This window comes from Cydia splendana, chromosome 2 (assembly GCF_910591565.1).
Source record: "Cydia splendana chromosome 2, ilCydSple1.2, whole genome shotgun sequence".
Taxonomy (NCBI): domain Eukaryota; kingdom Metazoa; phylum Arthropoda; class Insecta; order Lepidoptera; family Tortricidae; genus Cydia; species Cydia splendana.
The window spans coordinates 7650694-7671491 of NC_085961.1; the positions used below are offsets into that span (position 1 = coordinate 7650694).

Sequence of the window (20798 nt, forward strand, 5' to 3'; positions counted from 1 at the left end):
GTCTGGGCTATTGCTAAGAGTTCCGGACACCTGCCATAGCATTGTGTTATACAGTGTTATCGAGGCAGGCGGTGACTCGCCACTCGTTAGATGGGCACCTGATGCGCCATCGTAAAGACGGCCAGGCGCAACACCGGCGTGAGCGGCTCAGGGGTGTCGAGAGGTGGTGCTGCGCTTTCTCCGAAGTTACTCGCGGCGTTATGCCCTTTAACACTTCCACCCCTGGAGCATATAGCTCTAGCGACTCCTCTCTGGACGGCCAATGAAGGCAAGCCAGAGCTGAGAGTCCTGCGGGTCCCCTTGGGGTCCACTCCGACCGACGAAGACACGCCGGAGACGGAGACCCTGACCGACTCTCGGGAGCACTCGGGTCCGTGGGGTCGTTACTCCCCAACAGCTAGCCACAAGCTGCCCTGCGGGCTTATTATTATTATTATTGTGGTGTTGTGGGCATTTGAGTGTCGCATCGACCAGCATTGATCTATTGTGACGGTCCTTTAAAGTTCATTACTAATGCCCGTTGCATCCAGAAAGTTCCAGATTCTTTGGGCCGTAATGTTCTGTACCTCATAGGGTTGCACTACGTGTCGCCCTAGGTAGGTACTTCTTTTTGACATTAGTGGTCCACAAGAGCAGAGAATGTGCATTGCAGTCTCCTCTGACTCCTGACAGAACCTGCATGTCGCATCTTGTTTCTTCCCAATTTGAAACATATGTTTATTCAACTTACAGTGTCCAGTCAGTATTCTGGTCACCGCGCAGGTTTTGTGCCTTTTGAGTCCTAAAAGCTCCTTAGGGGCTGTCCATAAATTACGTCATCGATTTTTGACGATTTTTGACCCCCCCCCCTATAATCATCCAAAAATCATGCTTCAAATGACCCCTTTTCCTCCTACTTCATGCTACCGTCATCCGATGTCCAGACCCCCCCCCCCTAATTTGAAATGACGTAATTTATGAATAGCCCCTTAGCAGTTCTGCTGTTGAACCCTTTGATTAGAGCTTTCGAGTGTTCTTGTCCTTTAACGAACTTCCACCACTCGGTTGCTCTCGTTTTTTCTAACTTGCTGAGCAGAGAATATGCATCCCGTTTTGTGATTCCACAGAACGGTTCTGGGCCGACCAGGGGTGTGTCTGCGCCCTTTCTAGCAAGTTCGTCCGCTTCTTCGTTTCCGTTAATGTCGGAGTGCCCTGGTACCCATCTAAGTGTGACCTTGTTGGAGTTAGCCAGTGCATTTAGGTTTGTTTTACAGTTCTGGACTAGTTTTGAGTTTGACTCAAGGGATTCTAGTGCCAGCAGAGCAGCCTGGCTGTCTGAGTTGATGTAGATATGCTGGTGTCTTAGGTTTCTATCCAGGTTGATCTCCGCACATTTGTTGATGGCGAAGACTTCTGCCTGGAAGATTGAGGCCTGTGTGCCCATGCTGACGCTAGCTCTGAGCTTAGGTCTCTCACCATAGATCCCACATCCTACATCATTGCCTTTTTTGGAACCATCTGTATACCAAACGTGGCTTCCCTCTTCGACGTACATTTGGTTGTTGATCCATTTGTCTCTAGGAGGTATTTCTACTGTGTACAGTTTGGTGAAGGGTATTGTGTATGACCTAGGTATAAAGCTTCGAAAACGATATTAAATCTTTCGTCTCGCCTATTGAACATGGACTGGTTTGGACTTTGGACGAATTTCCGACCACGTGGTCGCAAACAACCCCAGTTAGCTTAAATATGTTTTCAAAAAAACATTCAATAGACCAGCTGGTTTGACACCCGGTAGAAGAAATATTGTATACATTTACAAGGGGAGCTCAAGATATTGGGGGAGAACATTATTTCTTACCGTCTGTCGAATAAAAAGGCTTTAGGTACGCGCCTAGCTTTTGTTAGTGACGCGACAGATTCGCAATGGTTGAAGGCCCGCGTCAGATGTTTTTTGCGCTCATGAATTTTGTAAATTGTAACATCATTCGGCCTTGTTCTGGTGTCAAAGTTCATCACGACCTTTTTGAGAAGTTTTGAGGTAAAATACATTTTACGACCCTTCATATATTTGTTAACTAGTGAATCGAAAAAAGATTCTGGTTTAGATTTATAATGGCATATTTTTTAAAGTACATTATAATTTTTTAAATAAAGTTAATACTTTGCTTAAAATAAGTTTTAGAATAACATAGAAAATTGTCGAAAAACGAAAAAAAAAAATCAAGGTAAAATTGTAAAATATAAAACAATATTATAACCAAATTATTAATTTTTTCAGAACTTTTATAACGTGATATTATTAAGCATGTATATGAGAAAGGCTCTAGAAAGCGAGAAAATTTTACAATAGTTTTTTATACATTTTGTTTCGTTTTCAAAAAAGAAGGAATTTCGAGAAAATTTTGTTCATTGACTATTGCCTAACTTGTTGAAAAAATAACCTTCAGATAAATGTCTACAAGTATCACATTTGTTGACATGTTTTAAATACACCATATTTTTGAAGTGAAAACTTCTTTAGCGGCGCTGAGCACATTTGAGGTGGGGAAAAAATGATAAACTTGATTCAGACGCGTAACGTAACGGTGACGTCATGTGTCACGGACAATGTTATTCACCAAAGAACTTTAGTCATAACGTATCATAATCAGGTCAATTATTTAAAACTGGACTTTTATATTAAGCAATAAAGCTTCTAATCTTGTACGGGCTGAAATACGAGGATCTCACAGTTACATAACTTTATATCACTCCAATATAATTCAATAAAGCTACATCTTGATGAAATCGCTAATAAAAGTGAACTCTAGTACTGGTGAATAAAACTCAAAATATCATGACCAAATATATTTAGATGCGAGGTCTGCAAGGTAACTTTACAATTTCTATTCGAATTTTAAACAATTAACGCTACAATTTTAAGCTCACTGGCCAGCAATTTCGGAACTAAAGTTTTTCAATAGAAAGGAGGATGGGTCAATTATACATAGTGCTGCAGTCATTTTGGACTAGTCATTGAGTTTTCACTTCTGTCGGCACTCCCGGAGTGCAACCCGTTGTTTTTTTTTTTAATTTTTCAATGAATATTGTATTTAATACCTTTAAAATTATATTTAATGTTACGTAATCGCTTTTTCACGCCGCGCGTGTTTCCCGAAAATGAGGCGCGGAGGGCTGTGTTCAGCGTTGAATAAAAAGTATAAATAATGGAGATACAGTTCTGCAAGTATGGAATGTTTGATTGGAAATATCCTCCTCTTTTATAATATTAATTTTGGTTTCTTAAATATTAATACTTTTTGAGATATTGGGGAAATAAAAAATATCTACTTTTGCCCCCTTTTTTTGTAAATAAGTTTTGAAATTTTTTGTGTGCTAATACACGCTTCGAATACTTTTTTCTAGACATCATTACAAATCTAATGAGGTATCACACGTATTTTTAGGAGTATTATCTCTATTTTTCACCGTTATCCGTTTCTCGAACAGACTATGTAGACTGAGTTAAAAGAAAATAGAATTATCAATTCTAATAGCCGGAGAGCTAGCCACGGAAAAAGGTATGCAATTTATAGAGCAACGAAATCCCTCTAGTTAGTGTGCCATACTATCATTATTAATTAATCCGGGTGCCTGGCAGCTGTTCAGCGGTGGTTGCGGGAGTGGATGAGCAACAAAGGGGTTGTAAAATCAATTGAAGGTGTGCAATTTATAGAGCTCTGAGTTTGGTGTGATATAATAGCTAATTATGTATTTAATTCAAAATAATTCAAATATAACAATGCCAGGCGTTTTATTTGGGAGGAAAGTAGTGCCAGGTGATAAAAGTACACAATCACGCAAATTGCACCTGACTTACAATTGCTTTACGCATAGTGTCGTATATGCCTTCTACCAATGTCGGCATTGTTATATGTATTTGAATTACATACATATTTAGCTATTATATCACACCAAACACAGAGCTCTATAAATTGCACACCTTCAATTGATTTTACAACCCCTTTGTTGCCCATCCACTCCCGCACCCACCGCTAAACAGCTGCCAGGCGCCCGGATTCATTAATAATGATCAGTGATCGGAATAGGCAGAGCATAATTACCTACACTTGGTAGAACAAAGTCATGAAGTGGAGACTTCCTTGCGATAACATTTTTTTCCGGGACTTCCCGGATTTAAAAATCAGTAAAATAAATAAAATGTCATAATGTATCCCCAATGTACTTAAAATTAAATAGTAACCACAACACTACAAGTTTGTACTAGTTTACGAGTGATAATATAACATTATTGTATTTATATTATTTCAAACTTGTCCGTCTCTTTTACACCAATACCAGCTGTGTTTAAGTGAAAGAGATAGAAATAACAATATTACTATCTACTATGTTAATTGTACTTTCCATTGTTATCGTCTAAAAGATAAAGCAGATGTCGTTATCACTTATCGCTGTTACCTGCAACCCTTTTTATGCATTAAATAGAAAGTTGACATCAGTTTCTTACTATCCCTTGTCGAGTACGTACGGAAGTGTAGATACTGTGTTTTTTGGATATTTGACATTTGCTTGTTTACTGGAATTTCGCCTGCTATACTTGATTACATACGGCCTGAACTCGGACACCGATTTTGCTTTGATTGGATTTGGCGATTACTGGATATTGAAAACACCACGGATACTGCAAAACTACCAAGTTTCAAGGTAAGATAATGTATTTATTAATTAACATTTTTATCCTTTTCTTTGTGTGTATAATCGAAAGTAAGAAAATAAAGGTTGCAATATATGGTCACGAACCTACATACATTATACTTACCTTACGGTACCTACATAAATAGACACGTGTAAGCTTGTAACGATTTAAATCATAAATATATGCGAAAAACACTGGTGTGTACTTGCCAGACTACAACTAAATTTGAGAAAACGGTTGTAAACTGTACACGGAGTTTGAAGTTTGTACCTTAAAATGGGGTTGTGTTATTTGCAAGTTTGCACGTGTTGATTTTGATAGGAATTTGCAGCTTTGCTACACAAAGTTCAGCTCTTCGATTATGCGCGCCTCAAATATTTTTGATATTTGTACAAATATGTTTTGTGCATACTGCCGACCAAAAATCGCTCGTTAGTATGAACATGCGTACGCATGCGTTCCGCGACGACGACGCGTAAGTGTCTTCATACTAACGAGCGGTTTTTGGTCGGCTAGAGCCGATTCCGCGTCGATAGGTTTGGGGAAACCCTTACCCTTCATTCTGAAATATTTAAAGCTCATTGTTAACTTCGTTTAATTTATTTCAGGTACACTTCGGAATAAATTATATAATTTTTGTTGTCAACATGGCGAACAAAGTGAGACCCGAACTAGTCACTAGTTGGATTGTTAATAATCCGGAACTTGTATATGACGAAGCAAGTGGTGTCATATTTTGCACCAAATGCGAGACCTCTTTGAAAGCCACGAAGAAAGGCAACGTTGATCGGCACATCAATGGAGCCATACATCAAGGCAGGCGACAAAATCCTGAGAAAGAATTTTACTTCGACTTAGTAAATTTTTTAATTTTGTGTAACATCCCTTGGTCGCAAGTTAATAATGCTGCATTCCAATCTTTTTTTGGCAAATATGTTTGCTACAGTGATTGTTGTGTATGCGTAAAAAAGAAAGTCCCATCTGAATCAATATTACGAAAAAAGTATCTAGATGAATTTTATAAAGATCGATTGAAACATGTATACGACACAATAGGAAACAATAAGGTGTGGATATCTCTTGACGAAACAACCGATTTTTTGGGAAGATATGTGGTTCACTTATTAGCGATGCCTTTAATAAAAAATGTAGCGACTCGACCGTATTTAATTGCATGCAAAGTGCTACAAAAGGTAAACGGGGAAACAGTAGCAAATTTTGTAATTGAATCATTAAAAGAAATGTGGGGAGAATCATTTGAAGAAAAATGTAACAATGTGCTGATGTTATGCTCTGACAGCGTGGCATATATGTTACGAGCCGGACGTTTGTTGAAAATCGATTTTCCGAATATGTTGCACGTAACTTGCTTAGCACATGCCCTTAACAGAGTCGCGGAACAAATACGCTCTCAATACGAAAACGTTGATGATTTAGTAGCCAATGTAAAAAAGATATTTTTAAAATCACCTAATAGAGTAAGACTACTTAAGGATATGTACCCTAACTTACCGCTACCTCCGCAACCAGTAATTACTAGATGGGGTACATGGCTAAAGGCAACGTCGTATTATGCGGAACATTTTCAACAAATATCGGATGTTGTAGGTAACCTTAATAGCAATGAAGCAATATCTATAAGAAAAGCAAAAGCCGCGATGAGGAAAGAAAATATTCAATCCCAACTAAATTTTATTCACGAAAACTATAGAATAATTCAAGTAGCACTTACAAAATTACAAGAGTCTAAATTATCGCTAGCAGAATATTTTGATATTATTGACAACGTTAGATGTGTTTTGAACTGGTCGTCGAACGAAATAATAGAAAATAAATTAGAGAAAGTTATAGAACGCAATCCTGACTATGACATAGAGAAAAAAGTGAGAGAATTGTTCAAGGGATCGACGCAGATGATGATTTGATTTATAATTTTGCACCACTCACATCTGTAGACGTTGAACGGTCATTTTCTACATACAAATGGATTTTAAGCGTGAAAAGAAATAGACTGAAAATTGAAAATATGGAAAAAAATATAGTAATATATTTCAATCATCTCCAGGAGAATAATAATAGCACTGAAATGAATGAATGTGATTCTGATAGTGACGAGAAATAATTTTGTAAATTAAATGAAAACGGGACTTAATCGCGTAGCACTTACCCTAGCATAAAAGTAACTAATGGAAATCAAGTGTGGGTAGTTCCAAAAACTCGTATAGCTAGAAAATGTTGACACAGCTCCCTACCCGTATGCCTCTGACCACGGACGTAATGTGACATCCGAAACCTTGGGCCAAATATTAAATATAAGTGTTACGCGATTAAGTCCCGTTTTCATTTAATAATAGGTATGTGTGAAAATGGTATTAGTTTAAATCAATATAATAATTTTGTATTTGTAGATTGAGTTGCAATGTTATTTATATTTAGACTTAATAAAATAATAATAACTTTGTACATAAAGAGAGTTTATTAAAAATAAATATAGAAGAATCCGTTTATATATTGGTTGTTTTATTTTATGCCTATTTATTGTATTGAAGCAGTTTGCATTGTTTTTTGTACTATTCAGAACATTATTAATTATTCGGTAAGTTCCCGGGACTTTAGTCCCGCAAAAAATTTTTGTCGTAAGGAAGTCTCCACTTTTCATCTATGTTCTACCAAGTGTAGGTAATTATGCTCTGCCTATTCCGATCACTGATAATGATAGTATGGCATACTAACTAGAGGGATTTCGTTGCTCTATAAATTGCATACCTATTTCCGTGGCTAGCTCTTAGACCATAAAGAAAGTCGAGATCAAAAAGTATCTAATCGTTTCCAAATACAAATATAGCTCTACCTGTGCAAACATCTTTATTGATTCGGCTTTAACAGCTCGACGTAGACAATCTCGCAAAAAATCGATTGTTACCACTTACCATGAATGAATCGATTCGTCGTGTGGGAGTTCATATCTCCGCAACAGCTGCGCGGCGCGTGCGCGCCGCACAATGCTCTTAGAAATTACTTATGCACCCGTACTCCTATATTCAAATTAGTTTCTTCGTCGGAAATGCAGCGCTTAAATTACATTTCTTTTACTTATTTTAATCATAAGACTTGTCATCGTCGCGCTTATTTGCTCTATTTTATGAATACTTAGGTAGGTAGAGTAGGAGATTCTAATTGGAATTGAATGAAGTATTAATATTATCCTTATTAGGAACAGGAAAACCCGGCATATACACCGCTTAGCATAATGGCACATACATATATGAATATATAAGGCACAACATATGTATATGATGTAGGTTGGTTACCTCGTGTGTTTCTTGTAAATATTTCTTGGATCCAATTTTTCATAAACTATTACAGGAAGAATGTCTTTGTTTTAAAGTCCTCTAAAAGATTCACACTGCCTTTTAAAACCACAAGGAAAGTATACAATTTAAATAGCTAAGCACCTTTACCTGCAGCATGCGGGTAAAATATTAAAAACAAGTTCCCAAGGGGGCCGACCCCTATGAAACATAGATTATACTGTTTTAAGGAAAGGTACCTACACTACATCGTAGGCACCATTATCATGCATGAGGGTTTTGGAACAGTTATCAATACACCATGTTTCCACTGACATATGGCGATCGTATTTGAAATCGATTTTATGGCCTTTGTTCCCTATTTTGTTACGTTTTGGATTATTAAAATTGAAAATTTGATTGTGATGGGAGAATCACATGTTACTTTCGATGTACCTTGGTAGTTATACTTTTGAACCATGAGAATTATAGACAGATGTCCAATTTTGTTGAATGGTAGTACTTAAGACAATTTTGGATAGGAGGTAAGTATTTACAATGATATATGTAGCCGAAATTAAATGAATATTGCTTAAGTGCATACATTAAATGAAACCGTAGTATTTTTGTCTGTAGTAAATCATGAGGTTACTAGAGCATGTAATCGGATGAATGATGTGAATGCAGCTAATTAAACGAATGTTAATTTCCAGTTAACCATCGTTTAAGTATCAGCTACCGTGACGGCCATATTGCACGTGAGTCATTTCACACCCGGATGGATAAGACATCAGGCGAGGGTGAGAACTGTCTGTTTACATTCCCTGTTGTCAATTTATGAGTAAATCAGCAAAAAAATAAAAATAAAAAATAAAGATTTTTTAATCTGTGGTTTGACTGAATTTTTTTCGGTCAGATAAACAATAAAACTATCGGATTTCTTAAGGTAGACGTCCGAGCGCTCGTCACTATCCCAGAACATGTTACCTTTAAATTTTAGTCATCAAGAGTGTTGACAGCGATGTGCCATCTATCGGGTATTAGCATGTCAAGCACTAGGACGTTTACCCTCGTTCGTAGTCATAATATTAAACACATAAGTACTTACGCAGACAACTCAGTAAACTAAGGTAAGGTGATCTGAAAAGGTCGAAATTCTGTTAAATATTGAAATAATATAACAAAGTTATTCTACGTAGTTAGAAAGCAATATGTAGGTACCTACGATGCGCGACTGAACAATACTAGTCATTTTTTTATAATTTCTTACTAGTTTAATCACAAAGAAATTTGATATATGGTAATGCCTGCATCGAATTACCCAATCACGCGCGAACGTAATCAAAATACTGATTGTAATTTATTGCACTTATAATTAATGTAAGGGTATGTACCCTCGGACAGGTAACCATAGAACATTCCCACGTTAAGTTTGAAGGGGCTCGAAAGAGGGGCAAGTCATTGGTGCATGTCCTCCTGATCTTTTATTCCAAATTTGTACAGATGGGATGAGTCCGTGTTTTTTAGAAAATGCAGTTCCCATGCGACTTTGACCCCTCATAACAATGCATTGTGATCTAGATGTCTCGGAGATAAGATTGACAATAAGCTGATTAGAGTGGTATAATTCTAACTGTTTGTAGAGACGTGAAACGGTAGATTATTTATGCAGAACTTGGGGCTAAAGACACGTGTATTTATAGTATTTCAGGGTGCCCGAATGATCCGTATAGTTAGGTCTAGGACTCTGATAAGTGTTTATTCTTCATATTAATTATTTAGCGGTAAGTATTACTTACGTGCTAAGTTGTAGTAAATGACGTTCCATTACAAATGTTGAAAATTGTTTATTTACGGTTTTACGTACGGATATGATGGTTGTTCTTGTCTACGTGACAGCGTGATAAAACGGTGTCCGTCACTTTCTATCCCGCGGTGTTAAAAAGTGACAGTTATTTTATCACGTGGATAAAGCCATCCATAGTACGCCGGCTGGTTATCAAAAAGTAACAAAATAAACAAATAAATAATAATAAAAAAAAAGTCTTCCAAAGAGCTAAAATTCGTATCGCGACACATGTTGAATTCCGTACTTCCATGCCTGTAAACTTTCTAACTAAATCAACGTTTCAGACGGATAGCTTGGTAATAAGGTTTCGATTGGTACCCAAAGGGTTCGGAACCCTACATGAAAAAAGCCACTCCATTATTACAGAAACAAAATGTAGTAATAACGTGCAAGGACATTTCTTATCACACACATTCCCAAATTCTTAATCTTAAACAAGTTTTTAAGAGATACTTAACTCTCGAAGGGGTTATCTTCGTTCCATTCAATACTTTTTAATTTATTTTACCAGACTGAAGTGTGTCTCACCATACCTATGTAAATTTTGTTTACTCCGAATATTTCAAAATGTATAGGTAATAATTTCGCACACTACAATATAAACGTATTAAACTTTAATTAATTGTGCTCAAACCTGATTTTGACTGCAAACCCCTACTTTATATGAAGGGGTTGTATTGTTAAAGATTCACATAATTTCAGTAGTGCAATGCCCTTAAAATGGGTCATTTACACTTGGTCTTTGTGTAATACCTTTTGTAGTGTTTGTTCTTTTAATTTCTTGTTATGTGTGAATATTAATTTAACAGCTACCCACCTGTATTTTACCCCTAGGGGCTGTCCATAAATTACGTCATCGATTTTTGAACGATTTTTGTTTCCCCCCCCTCTAAAATCATCAAAAAATCATGCTTCGAATGAGCCCGTTTCCTCCTACGTCATGCTACCATCATCCGATGTCCAGACCCCCCCCCCCCCTAATTTGAAATGACGTAATTTATGAATAGCCCCCTACGACATTTAATATTTAAGACAATTATAATTAAAGTTCAGTAAACTTAACTTGTAGGTATACCTAGGGATATTTGATTAAAAAAACACCAACCAAAGTTTAGTTTCATATCGATTGAATGACGATTATTAGATTAAAATAAATATTATATACTTCATCTACTCAATAATGTCAAACTAATTCAAAGGAGCGCCCATAGAACTCGATTCCCGCTCGCTTACCTAATTTTCAGCCAGTTAGCACTTTGAATACGGCTCATAAATTAAACGAAAACCCTAACTAGATCCGGCTCTCCTACGAATATTTTTGATCTTAACTTCCAAATTTTGCTAAACGCTCGAAGCTTTTTCTTTTGAGCTTAGTTTAAAAACACATCTCTTTGCTCATTGAAAGTTTAAAGTACAATTTAATCAACTAGATCTTTAGTCCATAAGCTTTGTTACACATAGGTTATGGGCGCGCATCCCCCGGTGGCATTGCGCGGGCGCAGCTGCTGGCAATCAACGCGGCTTTGTGCGTGGGGGGCAGATGGCGCTCCCGCCGACTTTGTTGTTGTAGATCGATAGTGTTAGGTCATTTGAGTTTTAGATAAGTGCAGTTTTGCGTTTATCAAAATTATTATCATAGATATATCAAGTAAAAACCAAATGATGAACTCATTTGTTTACAATTTTACATAATGGTTCCTTCGAAGGATGCCTGACTGATATATCCTGCGGGGGCCGGTGACGTTATTCATTTCAGACAAGTTTTAACTTAGGTACTACTGTAAGAACAGACCTCGACTAACAACACGGTGTCTCACGAGTTTATCATGGATATCAAAAATACAACAATCACTTCCAACAGGGCCCGAAATTTGCCCAACAACATTTAAACTCCTAAATCACTTCAGCATGACAAACTACCGCTAATCTTCCTTTGTTTAACTAAATCGAAAGCCCAATTAAAAACAGATAAAGCCATTAACTAACAAATCGAAATTCCCATAAGAAATGCTTTGCTTAATCAAATTTGCGATATCGGTGCGATCGGAGCAGTAAATTCGTCCATTGACACGCGTTAAATGCCAGATGGTGCATCACCTGCCTGGACGCAGTGCCAGACTTTGCGGAACTCCTTTCGGGACCGCATTCCTTTTCAAAAACAAATTCCCGACACTACGCACGGTCATTGACTTTGATGCTCGATTTTCAAGTTGTCACACTGCATTTTAGGTAATGTGGCTTGGATATAAATCATTATGAAAAATCGACAAGTAGGTATTGTAAAAAAAAGAAGTTGAGCGGATCTTGAGTGTTTTCCGGATTCAGGGAAACGAAATGCTCTTAACCTTTTGAACGCCAAACGGCGCATCCATTTGCCGTGCCACTGACGCCACGGGGGTAAAATTTAGTTTTGTGAATAAATAATGCCAACCTAAAAGTGGGGTGTTTTTCTGTAGATTTTCATCAAAAAACGATTGACGTCAAATGCCGTCTTTGGCGTCGTTGTCACGATTTTGCGTTGACGTCAAATGCCGTCTTTGGCATTCAAAAGGTTAAATAATAACCGGATAAAAGATGCACGACATTGATGGGACACGTGGGCTCTCCCGTAGGTATAATTCTACCCTAGCGCACTGCTTAACGTATAAGCAGAGTCAAGAAAATCAAGAATTTAAAAATACATCCGGTCGAAGTACTTGATAAAGGGGAGGGGGGGCAACAAAATATTGTACCCCGTCTTTGTTTCCACATGACTGAGTATCGTAATGAGTAAGTATGTATTTTGTGACGCAATCGAGAGCCATGTGGGCTGAGGCCGCTGAGGGCCTACGACGAACATCAAAAAACTAAACATCGATATCTATTCGATAACGATTTATCGATGTTCACGGTTGGCTCAAGTCCTCCCATACACCTGGAAGTTATCAGTCCATTGGTGTGCTCTTCCTCTACTAAACCTACTTAGTACCTAGAAGTATGATCCCCTTCGACCGAATGAATGGTCCTAGCGCGTAATATATTACCCACGGAATCTTGGATGGATAGTAGGATTGTAGCATATATATCAATACTGTTCAGAACATTAAGGTTGAATTGCTAATATGTTGCTAATTTATTACTTAGACAAGACAGCTACATAGTAACGAAATATGCAGTTCCGAAGTAACAAACTATTACTTACTAAGATTTGTGAACAGGAATTCGACTTCATAACTAAGGCAATTTAGACTAGACGTTTGGAACAATGACCTCATATAATAAACACAGTCTTCCTTTCAAGAGGCCCCTCGGACCCAAATGTATTTTACATAAGCTTCGTTTGTACTAGTAATGTGAATTCTTTTGCCAACAAAAATGCCTTGAGATTCAAACTGTTCCAAGTTGTTTCAAGCGGAATGTTTGATACTTATTTTGAGAACAACGGTAATTAATGTACACAACACAAGCTATTTATTACCATATTTGTTACGTTCTATTATCTATATTTATAACCGAATGTAACCTTTAATTAATACCTAGTCTAGAAGCGAGTCGCTTTAATCTCGAAGATATTTTGTGAAACTCGATAGTACCTTTTTATGCAAAGTATCTACTCTCGTTTTGATGCTTACATCTGAAAAGTGAAAAAAAATAAATCATAATAGCCTTAAATAGCTCTCGTGTCGAAATAAAGGTAAACAGTCTTTGTTCATTAGGGCTTTCTCTAAACACCTTTCGGGCGCGTGCTGCCTTGTAATTGTAAGACTATAATAAGGGGAGGAAGTAGAAAAAATATATACGGGGTTAAGAAATGTCAGACCAGAGCGGGGGTGCTTTTGTGCTAGGTCGCAAGACATTAATCTTGAAGGGAGGCCAGGTGGATACCCTAAGACCTTTTCAATAAAAAATATCAATATCTAAATTTTAAGAAAGCAATTTCTTTGCGTTTAATAACAAAGTGCAACTTGAAACATGTCCAGACAAGTCTATCGCAATGTTAATTCACTTCTGTAGGGAACAGCTGCTCCTCGTGCCTAACGCTATGCACCCCACATTGCTCCCTCCCTAATGCCATCCATGCAAAAACCTACTATTAAAATGCGTCTTTGTTTCAGTAGCGACTAATAACTCTTAATTAAATGCTTCGCGTACCTTCCAAATGTCGCGTAAAAGTAAGCTTTTATTTTTTATCAAATTGATGATAACTGAAACGATTTGGCAAAGAGCCGCTAAGTGTCCAAGTTTACTAACAAGCAAAAAGTTCACACATGTCTTGTAAATGTGTCATCTTTTCGGTATAACGCCATATGGTGTTCCCCTGCCCCGGCTGCCCCTAGTAAAGGCGGGTTATCTACGCGCAGGCAAATGAAATTATATTTATTTCGATTTTATATCGAGCGAATTTTATACAACAAAGTTCTCCAAATAACATTAAATTAGGTGTCGTTAACTCAGTACAAATCGGCTGGTCACTTTGTTTTAATTCATTCATAGCATTCAATTTTGTTTTATTTTACGCTGACCCTCAAAGCTGAGCTTAATTTTGACTAAACTACTATTTATTATGCAATAATGACCCCAGTCCTTCCATAATAACTATTCTGGTGAAAAGTTTTGCACATGACTCAATTTCAGAGCTTCTTTTGTTCGCGTGAGAAATATTCTTTCAAATAATAGCTGGGCTTAATTCACTAGATTTGCTTTTCTATCCCCTTCAGTGCATGTCTATTACTCTATTCTTTTTAGCCCTTTTATCTCACGTCGTGGTTGAAACCTGTTTCGTAGATAACCCTCTATTTATTCTAAGCTTAGATAGAAGGGCTTTGGAATGTCTAGCTGCTTGTATGCGTTTGCTAGTGGTTATTATTTTTTATTATTTATAATATAATATGTCAACTTCAACTTTGTTAGCAGCCACATATTCGCATTGTCCATTAAAATACCTATATAATCTGTATCGACTTTGTAGTATTTCAGCCTGGCGGTGCTTCTAAAAGGCTAAGGGAGGATAAATTTACATTATAAAGGGATGAATATCTGTCCTCGTTGGCCCTAAATACATTATACTCACCAACCGCATTGAAAGGCAGACAATAATTCGTTTAGTTTTTAGACCTGTACTTGTTACAAATGCTTCTATTATTTGCAGCTAACAAAAATATATAGGTACCTAATTAGTAATCCATTCAAATATTATTACATGAGAAATCCCCTCTTTTTCTGACCCAAGGATGAGAGTTATTAATTCCGCTTGATCGATTCGGATACAATTACGCGAAAGACCACCAAGTAAACCACTTGACGTATTTTTTAAAGCTTTTCTCATGACAAAGGCTCATTCCATCCGGTGTCATATTACGTAGGACGAAGATATTTTCTACCGATCACGATGTTCTTAAAGAATATGTTGACTTCAACGTCATCCCAATCTAGTAAGGATTTATTCATTTGTTTCGTCAACAAGGCAACCCGTTAAATGAAATTAGAACCCAGCTATTAGTCTCGGTAGCTCCACTGTTCAAGTGTTCATTTGACTCCGTCTGAAGGCCTGGCGACTCAATGGCGCTTGGAATTCTGTCGTGTGTAACTTGAGATTTGAGATACTTCTAGGAATTCGCATTGTAGCACGGATATATAAAAAGGCGATTTTTAATATATTACTGTTGTTCAAGGGAAACATGATGTCTACCAAAACTAGTAGTTAATTCATCTATCAATATATCGATAGTTTTGATCTAATTATAAAAACTGTATTACGTACCTACATGACAGTGGTCCCCATCCAGACGACTAATGACATCACTCTTAATTACATACCTAGTTACTAAACAAACCACCGACACATATGATTCCGTGACCCCATTCTTTCTCGTTAGCGTCCAGCTTATCAATTGTTACATGCGCGAGTCGATAATGCTGATAAATTCGTCTCGTTGAATAGTATTCGACTATGTTTGTGAACTTTGGAGTTGCTAATAAAGAAAATAAAGGAGCACAAGACAGGAAGTACGCCCGATGCGTGAGTTAACACGCCGCTTCCTCAAGGAACCCCTTGTGGACATTTTTTTAATGTCAGTGCTTTGTCTAAGGAAATTGTCATTTGCCCTGCTTTATAAGGTTGGCCTGTAATTAGGGGCAGACCTGTGATTTAAACAATCATAGGGTTTGTTTTGTAATTATAGAGCTAAATGTCAACAATGTATGCCCTAACATGTGAGACATCTGAGTGCGGACGACGTACCATCGAAGTTTATTATGTTACTTAAGCGGATCGGGCTTGCACGCAGGTTTGCACTTAATAAATTTACTATAAATATGGTGCCTCATATTAAGCTGACTTGCACAGTATAAAATAAATAAAAGATGTCCGTAGCTGTGGCCGGTCCATTATTAAACCTATTTCATTTGTAATCGGGCTTCAATCAAAAGCCCTTCAAAGATGGGAGATTGCTAGAAGACAGGTGGAAATGACGACAGGTAAACGACCGACTTCCTCCTTTTAATTAGATGCCATTTATGTACTTACATTTAAAATAAATGCAGAACATATTTATGCCTTATATGCCAGGTATGTCTCCTTATTGGGAATTAGCGAGAGCTCACGTTTTCATTAAGTGATTAAATTAAGTAAGCATGTCAATTTAGCATTATGATGATGTTGTTAACTATCAATTAGTTTTAGAGTTTAGTGTAATGGAGGGGTTTTACCTAGTTAAATTCACTAAAAATGAAAATATAAACAAATTCAAATAAAAATTATCTTATTGCATAAATCTACTGTTGTGAACTTGTGACGCCGATTTTTAGTATTTTTACGGAATATTTTTTCCGCTGTTATTCCTTTAATCATTGAACTTAGAATGCTAAACAATAATAAAAAATCCGGAAAGTGCGAGTCGGACTTGCCCACCGAGGGTTCCGTACTTTTTAGTATTTGTTGTTATAGCGGCAATAGAAATACATAATCTGTGAAAATTTTAACTTAGTAATAGGGTCCCGTATTTGCCCTTTGGGTACGGAACCCTAATAAAACAGGAACTTAGATATCCATTCGAAAAAGTTTAGCTTATCATGAGATCCGTCGGTATCTGACATTGCCCTGAAATTATTTGATTCATAGAATTAATATCTTATCATATGACAGGAAATGAAAAATACGATGTTCTTGATGTCATATGCATTTAGGTAATGTAATATGTTTACACAAGAAATTTGAATTAGCATTATGTAACATACAATTTTCATATATTAGCTGAGCTTTAATGGAGTTTGTGCAATTTTTTTATTTGACAAAACTGCAAAAAGACCGCAACACTCGATGGAAAATGAAATATCTCTCTGTTTGTCGCATGTTTTATTTCTCTAATCGAAATACATAAGTATATTTTTAAATCTAAATTCATAATCCTCATACTTTCTAGATCGGTTGAAACGGAACATGGAGTCCATGTTTTGATTCTATATCAGCTGATTCTGTAAACATTTCCAGCTCATTCAGTCCCGTTATATCGACCGTCGATCGAAAGTTGCAAAAAGTCCCCGGTACAAAATTAGATTGGCATCCGTAGCACATGCGGTCCCGAACCCTCGGTTTTTGCATTTTTTTGCGGTGGGCTTGCAAAATTTCCTACCGGTACCTAGTGGGACTGAATTTTGATGTTTTGACATTCAAGCAATATGAAAATCATGTAAAACGTCAGTAAATATTTATATATTTTTAAACCGTATTGCATCAGGTACCTATTTACTAGACGAACATACACATGTTAATTTATGGGTATCGTTAATCGCTACATTAATTTTGATAGGGCTTAGACGCTGACCTTATCCAATACAACAATGAAATCGATTTTTTCTTTGTTCATTTTTCTATACCAGCTTACACCTGCCTAAATTTGCCTGTGTTGCGTCACACATTCTCACAGGGTATGATTTGCCTCCGTCTCTTTCCTGCACGTCTTTAATTCTATCCTTGTCCTTTTCGTGGCATCCCTTCCAGGCACCTTTATTCCTGCATTCCCTTCACCCTTATTACGTCTTGCGTACGCGCCTAGTGTAGGTGTGTTAGTGAATATTATAGAACCATTATGGGAGTGTGGGAACAGGGACTTTAATTTGTTACTTTTTTTAAACGTAGTGAGTCTTCGGCCGCGGGATGATGGTGTTCAGAGTTGTTTTGGCGGGAAATAATCGTTGATAGAAGATGTATTTCTTGTTTGTTAAAAATGTGCGTTCATAGAAATATTTGTTGATGGAACACTTTGCAGTTTGATGAAAATGTGTGTTTATTTGAAGCTGAGTGAATAATGGAGACCTATTTTGGATTTGTGCGAAGTCGTCGTGTTTCTTCATGGATCCTTTTAATGTCATGTTATATGAGTAAGTTTAAGTTTATCCTAAGTACATATTGTGAATGTATGTATGATAGTGCAGAAAAAGTTATAGGTAAAAGATAAAATTAAAATTATGACTAGGTACTTGTATATATGAAGTGGGTAGACCGAAGTAGGAAAAATTCGTCTGCGTGCTATAATCTTAGCAAACCCGTTTGAGCCCATCAAGTATTCATAACACTGAATGAGAATAAAAACACGTTTCGCTATCAGCTGATGGCAGATTCTTGGTATGTATAAATTTATCGTTCCAATATTTTTTTTTATTACTCCATCTGGTTTTATTTTAATTTATCAAGAGTTATACTTTCATTCATATAAAGTGAGGGATAAAATTAATTTCAAAAGGAACCTATTTAAAACTCCCTATCTTACCTCCTAAACATACCTCAGTTTGTGGCTTTTGAAATCAACAAGGGGTATTTCTTTTTATTATGGGTTTTAATCGAGAGCATAAGGACTAAGTCAAACCGTTTGATTTCTAGATTTCTACTTTACCTCATCGTGGGTCACATGTCACATGCCATAATGACCTTGTCGTTCCTGGTAACTACTAAGAGCAAAAAAACAAGTGTTTCAAAAGATTTAAACAGTTTTTTTTCCAGATTTATTTCACATAAATACCACAATACTCCTCTCATTGAATTTTAAACTTTCAGTCCAAGCAGTAAGGTTCACTATCTTTTGCAGTACAGAAATAAAGAGCGGGTCTCTTTTTTGCCGGAGGTACCTCCATGTCTGCGAATCGAAGAATGAGCTGGCGCCAGTTTCTTAACGAAACCATATTGACTATTGTTTTCGACCTTGGTTTCGTTTATACTTAAAATGGTACCACGTTTTCGTACTTTTGGTTTTATAAATACATATATTAATTACATAATACATATACCTAAAATAACAAGATTGTTAGGGTGACAGTAACTATACTCGTTTTATGTGTACAATAAACTCATGAGTACACATCGGTAACTCGTGGCATTTAGGTAGCACTTAAAAGATTAGTGATGAGCACACATCGGTAACTCGTGGCACTTGACAGTTTCTAACAGACTAGTGATGTGACAATGTTCTTCCTATACGAGTCGAGAAAAAAAAACCACTAAAAAAATGAATTAATTAAACTAATCTTTTAAGTGCTACCTAAATGCCACGAGTTACCGATGTGTACTCATGAGCAATATGAGCATGTACTTTTATTGTCATTCAGCCTAAAGTTAGGCGCGAATCGCATGACGTTAATACCGATTTATGATGTTTGACAGCTAAGCAACCATGTTAATAAATCGCATAGGTATTTTAGTATTATATTATCCAAGGCTGGCATTATATACATAGGTATGAACAAATATAAAGGATTACGTCAACGAACGTGATGGCGTTCAGGACACAAACAGGATTCCGGTTGATATCAAAGATACACGTGTATCATTTATCTCTGGGTGATATTAATTTAAATGTCCCTGGGAGCGGACATGTCGTATGATATCATCCCTAACCTCTAAAAACTAACCAAGTCTTTTTGATGTGTATAAATAGGTATAGGTAGGTACGATCCTGGCTGTTTTTATGCTGTTTTGTACCGGCGGCCCTGACCTGGTGGACACAGGTCCTCAGGGTCCTTCTGATTTTTTATGCTAAAAACAACTTCAGATGTTTGTAATCAGGAAGCCGAGTTTTATAATTAGGTATCTATGTCAATGTCTAAATAGTAAATTGGTCATTGGCATAGCCATACTGATTTAGAAGCCGTGCTACGCTCCCTCTTCAGTTACGATTTTGTGACAGTATAGAACATGCGCTTATTCCAAATAATATTAACTTATATTCCTTAAATGTGTTTCATGGCCAGGTAAACGCTAGTAGGTACCTACCTATTTGCCTTAATCAATCTTGACATACCTACTTACTCTCCTATGTTAACGAATACTTAATGCAGATTTAGTTCTTTACTAGACCATTATTTTCTTGTTACTTTAGCTACTTTAACTTTGCCAATCAATATATCCCGTACTTAAACGAATTTAAACTGTTGTGAGACATACTAAGATTGATTAATTTTACGGTTTAGACTCACTTGTTTTAGTCACTCGCGCGACATGTTTCACACATGTTTATTATATATTTTATCCATATGTTTTATGTCAATTTTCCATTGCCAACAGACGTAGCGGCTATGAGTCAGAGAGTAGCGAGTATTCAGAGGACTCGGCGGCGGCCTACGAGGATGTCACGACTACAACCAAAAGCTCTGGGCCGAGGAAGAATATCAACAGGGGGAGATGGACGAAGGAGGAGGTAAGGAGTAGCTTAATATATGTATTTGTATGATATGTTTACTTAATAACCATCGTTTATGGCGACCTTGCTGCGATCCTATCGTTATATGTATTATCGGTACAGTCCCGCTGAAGCATCTATTGTTTATTTTTTGAAAAATTCTCGCATTGACAATAAATTCAGTAGGTAGTACAGTCTTTAAATGAGCTGGGAACCCATCTGGCCAAATCCCCATAGATTTATTTATATGAGGTGGGTGGTCACTAAAGTTGACGAATGGTAGTGTAAAATGTCGGCGGATGAACTTTGTAGTGATTATATTTAATTCTATT

At 36.9% G+C, this 20798-nt stretch overlaps 1 protein-coding gene across 5 annotated transcripts in view; it reads left to right on the forward strand.

Annotated features, from left to right (window-relative positions):
* Positions 1 to 20798, forward strand: part of LOC134803034 (transcriptional activator Myb-like) — a 66757-nt gene that overhangs the window by 15657 nt on the left and 30302 nt on the right. For 4 of the 5 annotated variants that reach the window (XM_063775744.1, XM_063775756.1, XM_063775771.1 and 1 more), the window contains one exon: positions 20352 to 20484. In XM_063775744.1, the coding sequence (XP_063631814.1) occupies positions 20352 to 20484 (133 nt within the window). Of the gene's footprint in view, positions 1 to 17848; positions 18176 to 20351; positions 20485 to 20798 lie in introns of those variants that run through there. The other variant, XM_063775764.1, reaches the window with a different exon arrangement.